This window comes from Triticum urartu, chromosome 4 (genome assembly GCF_003073215.2).
Source record: "Triticum urartu cultivar G1812 chromosome 4, Tu2.1, whole genome shotgun sequence".
Lineage (NCBI taxonomy): Eukaryota > Viridiplantae > Streptophyta > Magnoliopsida > Poales > Poaceae > Triticum > Triticum urartu.
In genome coordinates, this window is record NC_053025.1 from 19,640,347 (window position 1) to 19,649,441 (window position 9,095).

At 46.4% G+C, this 9,095-nt stretch overlaps 1 protein-coding gene across 1 annotated transcript; it reads left to right on the top strand.

Moving 5' to 3' along the window:
* The first annotated feature begins 4,596 nt into the window (after positions 1–4,596).
* On the top strand, positions 4,597–5,506 carry LOC125553432 (oleosin 18 kDa-like). Its single transcript, XM_048717216.1, has one exon. It carries the CDS (start codon positions 4,681–4,683, stop codon positions 5,257–5,259), a length of 579 nt encoding a protein of 192 aa, XP_048573173.1. The 5' UTR covers positions 4,597–4,680; the 3' UTR covers positions 5,260–5,506.
* Positions 5,507–9,095: the final 3,589 nt, after the last annotated feature.

A 9,095-nucleotide genomic window follows, 5' to 3' on the forward strand; every position in this document is an offset into this window, starting at 1 on the left:
GATCTGAGACCCACAAGTGCATCATCAACTGCAGCAGGATCTGGTGGAGCACCTATGAAGGATCAAGGGCGACACCTAGCTCGACGTGTGATGAAATATGAGTTCTTATTTATTGAACTATATAATTTGTATTGAACTATTTGTTGTTGCACTATTTTGTTCAACTATTTGATTTTCTGTGATGAACTATGTGATAAAAAATTATTTATGTTGAGAATTCAATGCCGAACCACGCCGAATATGGGCCGATTCTCGCCGATATCGGGCCATTTTTTGCCGAAAATGGGCCGAAAAGCGGCCAGGAATGGGCCAATATCGACGAGTAGGGGCGATGGCTGGATGCCCAACCGCCCCCATAGCCGATTCTACAGCCGGCTCGCCCCCAGGCGGCGATTTTTATGCCTCCTGGGGGGGGGGGCAACGGCTAAGGATGCTCTCGGACAAATGAGATTGTCGGTTTCCTTAGTTTTGCTAGCTACAAGGATTAATGTGCAGTGTGGTGAAAATAATTTCATAAGTGATGAAACTAAAAAAAATCAGAATATAAAATAACAGAAAATAAAGTGATCGAGTTTGTGATTATGAGGAATAAATAATCGGGATCCATACCTTAGCTACTGGCATTTCTTCAGAAAAGCATATAGATGTGGTGAACGAATTACAATTGCATATCAATTAAATTGCAATGTTTATGTTTAATCATACATGTCATGATTGCATATAGGCATTACGTCCATCTATCCATAGGACGTTATCCAATTCCATCTATAGCTAATACTTTACCTAATAATGCTATCCAACATGCATATCTAAATATTAAGTAAAAATAAAGCATTGCATTAAACAAAGTGAGATAATGTACAGAATGTTATTGTCTTTACCTAAAGTTCATCATCAAGGCAACTAGAAAGTTACCTTTTTATTCTTAGTGGCAACAACACAATACAACCTTCTTTCTTAGCCATTAAGATAGATCACTTATAAGCATAAATCCAACTAACATACACAATTCCCTCTTAAAGATCATCCATCTAATCATGTCAATTGGAATAATAATAGACCAGCTATCATATATGTTCATAAATCATGCAACAAAGAACCAAAACAAAACCAGATAAATCCATATATAATCTGTTCATTAAGTGACTGAAACAAACACACCGACAATTACATCAGATGAATCATAATCATGTAGGACAACTCATGTGATCTTTCTATCGAAGAACAAGGGTGAGATGATGCCACATAGCTAATGTTATGGACCCATAATCCAAGGACTACTACTAACATGTGGTCATCAGAGCAGAAATATTGATGAAGATAGCTCCGTCGATGAATTTCCCCTCAGATAGAGGATCGGAAAATATCTCCATATTGAATCACCTAGAAACGCGCGGTGACGGTGGGAGAAAAAAATCTCAATGAATCTTTCTGGGTATATAAAGGCGCAGGGGCCGAGAGGCGTGCCCTAGGGGGTGGCACGACCCTTATGCATGGTCCAGGCCCAGACTATGCCAACCCACCACATGCGGCCCATAGGGCTCCCCGAGTTCCTCCTTTGCCCTATAGTGTATTCCCAACTTCAATCTTCACGATGTATTTTTATTTTATTGTTTTGGTCTCCAAAAAAGTATTTTTGTGCAAAGTAAAAAAAGTAGAAAAGTGTAACCGGTAATGGGCACTAGATTAATAGATTAGTACATTAAAATTGTGTAAAGTGTCAAAACTATGTAATAATGATATAAAAGTAGCATGACCATAACAAAAACTATATATGCATTTGAGAGTATCAACATGCTCAAGCTTAATCTTACTTGTCCTCGAGTAGGTAGATGATAATTGTTTTTTGATTGTGAATGCTATCTCAACAGGAAGGAGAGCCTTGGTGCAACAGTAAGGGCCAGTTCTTTTCGGCGATTCTCCCAGAATCGCCCCCCTCCCCAGCTTCTCCCAGAATCGCCACTTCATATTTTTTTTACAATCCTATCTAGTTAAGGTCTAATTAGCTAGGATTGTAAAAAACATATAGAGTGGTGATTTTGGGAGAAGCTGGGGAGGGGGGCGATTCTAGTAGAATCGCCCAAAAGAACTGGCCCTTAAAGTTGTTGCCTTATGACCATGAGGTCATGGATTCGAGTCCTAGAAACAACCTGTTGTACAAATGCAGGGAAAAACTGTGTACAAAAGATCCAAAGTGGTTGGACCCTTTCCCAGACCACGCGCAAGCCGCGTCTCCGCCTCCTCGGCTTGGGCAAGGTGGAACTGCCTCTCTGCCTCCTCCATCCCAAATCTGCCGGGCTCGACGTCCGTGCCCGCTGCCTCCTCCCCCGCCTCCTCTTCCTCCTTCTCCTCCTCCTGCTCTGACACCTCCGTCTCCGCCTGACCCTTGTCCGTAAGGCTAGCGGCGTGGTGTGCACCCATTGCGCGACATTCCTCAACGACGCTCATCTCCCACACGATATCTGCCCGACGCTCGGGCATTAGCATTTTGTAGCTAGTAACCATGGCGGACATGGAGGTAGGAGCGGAAGGGAAGGTTGCAGGGGATCCAGTGGTGACACGAAAGGGAGGAAAACTCTGTGGCTAAGGTTCCTCAAACAGATGAATGCGGTCATCAAACCAGCGACCGAAGGGTTTCCATGTGGGTCCTGCCCATTAGTATGATGTGACGGACGCGTCCCGGCGTCTCCATATCTCCCCACATATGGGATGGTATGAGGGGGTGCCGGACAACCCAGGCGTATGAGTTGGGTTTAGGGCCCTGGTTCGGTTACCATTTTGGTTTAGGCAGTGTCCGGGCTATCCGCATGATGTTTGTGGGAAGTGGGAGTCCAGTTGTAAATGTTTTTACAAAGGTTTTGAAAGCATCCCCGGATGAACAAAGGTTGCTTGCTTGCTTGTAAATAAAATAAATACTAAAAAGGAAGAACGCTACCGGTGGAAGTGAGGAAGAAGATTGACAGCTTGCGTCATGCCTATCTTTGGGCGGGTTATGATAAGGTGACCAGTGGAAAATGCAATGTCAACTGGGAACTCGTTTGCAAGCCGAAGATCTTTGGTGGTTTTGAGCATTCTCAACCTTGAGAAGTTTGCTACCCCCCTTCGGTTGCGATGGCTTTGGTACGAATGAGCTGACCGCCTTTTCCCCAAGACTTTGGCTGGGACAGGAACTCTACGCAATGATGATGATAGAGACCTTTCTACGGCAGCCACCAGGGTTAGTATTGGAGATGGATGTAAGGCCAAGTTCTAGGAATCATCTTGGCTCGACAGTATGAGACCTAAAGATATTGCTCCAACAACATTTGACCTCTTAAGAAAGAAATCTTGCTCGGTCCAAAAAGCTTGCCTCAACAATTATTGGGTCAGTCAGATTGATACCCACCATGGGCTCATCATGGAGCATATTTAGGAGTTTACCTTGCTTTGGGAGAAGCTACCCTCTACTACTCTTGACAATGACGTGCATGATATTATCCTATAGAAGTTCTTCTCATGGAGATACTCAGCGTCGACTGCCTATATGGCGCAGTTTGCGGGACACACGACAAACATCGTGCATACCGTTGTTTGGAAGGGTTGGGCCCCTCCGAAATGCATTTTTTGCTTGGTTGATAATTCAAAACAAAGTTTGGACGGCCGATTGATTGCACTGTCGTGGATGGCCAAACTACAACCTTTGCCCGCTTTGCAAGCAAGTCTAGAAAACCGCGACACACCTTCTCTTTCAATGCAGCTTCTCCCGACGTGTCTGGATCGAGTTTGTAACATGGTTTGGTCTACATGGTGATGCGGTGATGAGCTGACGAAATGAGGCTTCGATTCGAGAATTGTGGATTAAAAATGTGATTCAGAGTGGAGAATAGAGAAAGGCTCTCGCCTCCTTGTTCATGCTTATGTTTTGGGGGATTTGGAAAGAACGTAATGTAAGGATTTTTCGTAGTACCGCCGCTACGACCATGATGCTCGTCGCGAAGATAAAATTGACGGCCCATCTTTGGGCTATTGTCAGTGCCATCCATTTGAGTATTATAATGTCGCGGGAGTAGTTGTTTGTTTACCACTTCGCGGTCATTTGTCTTAAAACTTCTCCCTTAATAATCAATAAAAATGGTAAATCCTTTGCCTTGTTTAAAAAAAAACGCGCCATGTTAAAAGTTGAGCGACCACGAGAATAGCAGGCCAGCGGCGATCAGCCATGCACCATGCGAAATGTCACACCTTCTTTTTCGATGGAACGAAATGCCACACCAACTACAAGGTTTTTCACCGATCCCCACCAAACTCCGGTAAACACGAGCTCACCGGCCGACGAGCCGACGAACGCACTCCGGGAAGCAAACAAAGGGTCCGCGTCTCGCACGCACGCTGTCACAAACTCGCAATGTCACGACCCACCTCAGCTGCCACGCACGCACCGCATCCTCCCGACACAGCGGCTGCCTCAGGCGCCGCGCCGTGTCAGCCCTCTCGCCTGGTGTAGCCCATGCAAGCCTCCACCCCCTCCACGTACCCCGCCCCTTCCCTACGTGTCGCCGCTTCTTCCACCTATATATACCCTAGCTAGCCTCGATCCCCTCTCCACCTCACTTCACTTCACTTCAATCCCCTCCAGCTCTCGAGTTCGACAGATCTCGGTTCACTCACCGCCGGCGGACGCAGCGAAGCGAGGGAGGAGCAATGGCGGACCGCGGGGGCTACGTGCAGGTGCAGCACGGGCAGTACGGCGGCGGGCACCACGGCGGGCAGCAGCACGGGCGCCAGATGGGCGAGCAGATGAAGGGCATGCTCCAGGAGAAGGCGCCGTCGGCGTCGCAGGCGCTGACGGTGGCGACGCTGTTCCCGCTGGGCGGGCTGCTGCTGGTGCTGTCCGGGCTGGCGCTGGCGGGCACCGTGGTGGGGCTGGCCGTGGCCACGCCGGTGTTCCTGCTCTTCAGCCCCGTGCTGGTCCCGGCCGCGCTCACCATCGGCCTGGCCGTCACCGGGTTCCTCACCTCCGGCGCGCTGGGGCTGGGCGGCCTCTCCTCGCTCACCGTGCTCGCCAACACGGCGCGCCAGGCGTTCCAGCGCACCCCGGACTACGTGGAGGAGGCGCGCCAGCGCATGGCCGACGCTGCCGCGGCCGCGGGGCACAAGACGCAGCAGGCCGGCCACGCCATCCAGAGCCGCGCGGAGGAGGCGCGCGCCGGAGGAGGAGGCGGCCACACCGGCGCCACCGGCGGAGCGGGCGCCGGCACCGGCACCAGGGCGTCGTCGTAAGCCGGAGCCAGCAGGCCGATGTCAGTCCGCCGTGCCGCGCAGCAGGGCGCGCGTCGTCTAGCTACTACCTGCTCTATGTGTGCTAGCGCCTTCGTACGTGTCTACACGAGCGAGTGTGTGTGCGTTCGTGCGTGTCAGTGTGTGTGTGTGTGATGTTTCTACTGTTTTAGTACTGCTCGTGTTCGTCCGATCGATCGGTTTAGTACCGAGTTGTGAATAAGAAAAGGCCCGGGCCGCTTCGTCTGTCCATGCATTTGCTTCTGTGCTGCTTCAGTGTGTGTGTGTGTGTGTGTGTGTGTGTGATGTTCTACTGTTTTACTACACGCTGCCGATCATTTGACATCGACGAGGATAATTCACCATTTGGCCCATCCTTCGTACGAGAATACTTCAGAATCCGTCTTCCTTTTCTGAAACGAAGCTCAGATTCTGTCTTCGTTGAATGCGAAGCGTGCAAGACGATTATCCCACCGCTCAAACTTAGTGACACATCACCACTACAGACGTACTACGTGCCGGAGGCAAAAATAAACACGTACACACGTCAGGTGCAGGACTGAAACCATCTCCCAAAGCAAGGCAACAATATACACCATGGCTTGCTGGCCGCTGCACCCTTTTGTATTTTTTGGAGTGAATGGCGGAGCTTTACTGCACAATGAAGTTCTAGGGCATGCAAATTGGATCAGGAGAATACAGAAACCACACATGCGTAAGGTGTATTGTTCGGCGGACATAACTTTAGGGCACCCCACTACTTTTTGCATACATTAGGGCATCTCCAACGTTATTATTTTTTGCATTTTCTTCTTCATACGTTTTTTTAGGGGGGTTCTTTTTCATACGTTAGGGAATACGCTGACGGTGACGGGACACTGCTGTCGGAGGCCGAGGGCCGTCATCCAACGCTGCTAAATCAGCCGACATTTATCCAGTTAGGATGGAAAATAGTATAAATCTTCCATATATAGCATACAAATAAGTCGTCTATAGAAAATAGTATAAATCCTCCGTACATAGCATACAAATAAGTCGTCTAGTACAAAATGTCTCAAATTCAAAACCGGATGTCCAATAAGCTTCATCAAAATGTCTCAAATTCAACACCGGATGTCCAATAAGCTTCATCAACGAATTATGTCGTCTCATACATACTGCCCCTTCAGTTAACCGTGTGTACTTAAATGACCGTGCAATGGTCATCTTTCCTCCAGCTGAGTAATCACGGTGACACTAGTCTGAATAGCGTACCAGCGATACGGTAATGATCTCACATGCGTTCTTGAATAATGTGCATGTTGTAGGGAGCAATGTGTTTTTGGGCGTGAAATAATTCATGTACTTGCTGCCAGAAGGTCCTCCTCTACTCCCGCCTACAAAATTCATGGATACGGCCAACCATGTATCGCACAACAGCTCATCCTCCACGGTCGAGTACCCCGCCATCCTTCGTACTCTGAAAGAATGACATCGCATCCAAAATTAAGCTAAATGGCATTTGATCGAACACATGTCGGGCGCGGTGTCTGCCGTGGAGGTTGTCGACAGGGGGCGGAGTGTACCTGAGTACAAACGACTCTAGGATGGACAACGCCGTCATAAAGGCGAGCGGGCGCGCCGATGCTGGTTGCAGACGTTCGGCAATGTCTCTGTGACGATCGGAGAGGTATAAGGGCCGTGACGGAGATGGAGGGTGCCGATGCAATGTAAGGGCGATAAGGGCAGAGTGAAAGAAAATGGGACCAAGAGGGGGGGGGGTTAGTGGGTCTCGGGTGCCGGAGTCCTACGTGGCTACATGCCGGACTCCCGCAACCCCCCCCACCCCATTTTGTCTCCACTTTGCAGGAGAAAGCATGTCCGGACCGCCATGCAGAACGATACGGGCCCAAGTTGAATGGCACAACACGTCTGGACCACACTGCTCGAACGGTTGCGGGCAGTTTGAGGATCGGCGTTGGAGATGCCCTTAGTGCTTCAAATTACCATCATTGCATTTCATACCTTTCATGTTTACATATTACTCAAAGTAGCACCATTGCATTTCATATTCTTCATGTTTACATATTAGTTGGTACTTTTTCACTGTAGAACAAGCAAAGTTGGATGAGCTTTCTCAAACACTTTAGGTGTTTATAAACAAGCGAAGTTTGATGCACGTCTCCACTAAGTCATTTGGAGAGCTTTCATTTATTCATAGCTTTAGTGAATCCATTGCATGACAATCGCTACTCCATGCATCAACATCGATTATATGGCTTCTCCATTACCTAATGATCAGTCGCGTTGATGCCATACTTTCTTCCTTTTTGACTTCTTATTAACCTCCATTATTTATTTATCTTTTTGTTTAAGTGTAAAGATTAAGGCTCGCGCTAGAAAATGCATAACTCTAAGTTAATTGAAACAAGAGATTGTGTAATTGATATGCTTGACCAACACTCTGGCCACTTTATGATAAAATTATTTCTGATACAATTAAGACTTAGCATACTATGGTTTCATGATACACCTAACATTGTATCTGAACCTAAAAGGCATTGGTGTATTTGATATGAAAGCATTGATCCATGAAAAGCGAGTGATTTTACTTGCACTTTTTTATGTTATCTTCTTTTATCAACTATAAAACATTGCATTGCAACGTTGTTCTTTACCGTCATACCTAAATTACATCATATTGATTATAATTCATGTTTGTAGCATTTACAATCAAAATTTATGTTGTTATCATCTATCTGCTCGAGGACAAGTATGGATTTAACGTGGTGATGTTGATACTTCTCATATATGTATATTTCTTTGATTGTTTCACGCTAGGTTTATACTCCCTCCGTTCCTTTATATAAGGTGGATTTGTTTTTTGATGAAATTCTAGAATCTAAGGTGTATTTCTTATAATTCTTCATAGTTCCCTTGTCCGCCCACCAGAAAAAAGAAAACTATCTTTCTCCTGATTGTCTGTATCTCTCCTTGTAGCAAAAGAAGGAAAATATCTCTATGTCGATTGCATCTCTTACTTTCCTGGACTAACTGATTTACCTGCCACTAACCAACAAATTTGCCAAGGGTAATTCCGTCCTAACATGTCTATAATTATGTGCCTTTACCACCATGACAAAAATAATACACCTTGCATAGAGGAACGGAGGGAGTATCATTTTGGCATAATTTGGCATCAACCTTTATTATTTTTCTAGACTACCTATTTACTCAGCCAAGTGTCAGTTGTTGTTTTCTGCATGTTTTTGAACTTTCAGGAACATCAATTTTACGGAGCTCCAAAATCCTTTCAAAAAACTCTAGAAAACATTTTTCAACGAGAAGTTTCCAAAGGACTTGGGTCCCATCTAGGACTCCACACAGCCAAGGTGCCCGCGTGGTACAGCTATGTGGCCCCATGTGGCTTTGAAAACGTATATTTTTTTGTTCGCTCCAAAACCCCTATACATTGAGGAGTCTTTCTGTTTCCACAACCACACCTCTCTATCTCAAAGTGATACAATCTAGAGGCCTTTTCCGGTGCTCTGTCGGAGGAGGAAATCATCTCAATGTCTACGTCAACTTGAAGGCCACCATGATCGCTCGTGAGTAGTTTTCTTTGGACTATGGATCCATATCAATAACTAGTTGGTTTTTCTCTCTATTGCTTCTCAATACAAATATCACATGAGCTTCCCTACATAATTGTGATCCATTTAGTGTAATTTGCTAATGCATTTGTTGCCATGTGATGATTTTTCACTGTATGACCAGGTCTATCCATTAATTCTTTTGAGATCAATTTGGTTTCTTTGTTGCATAATTCTTACTCACATATGCTCACCGGTCTATTTATC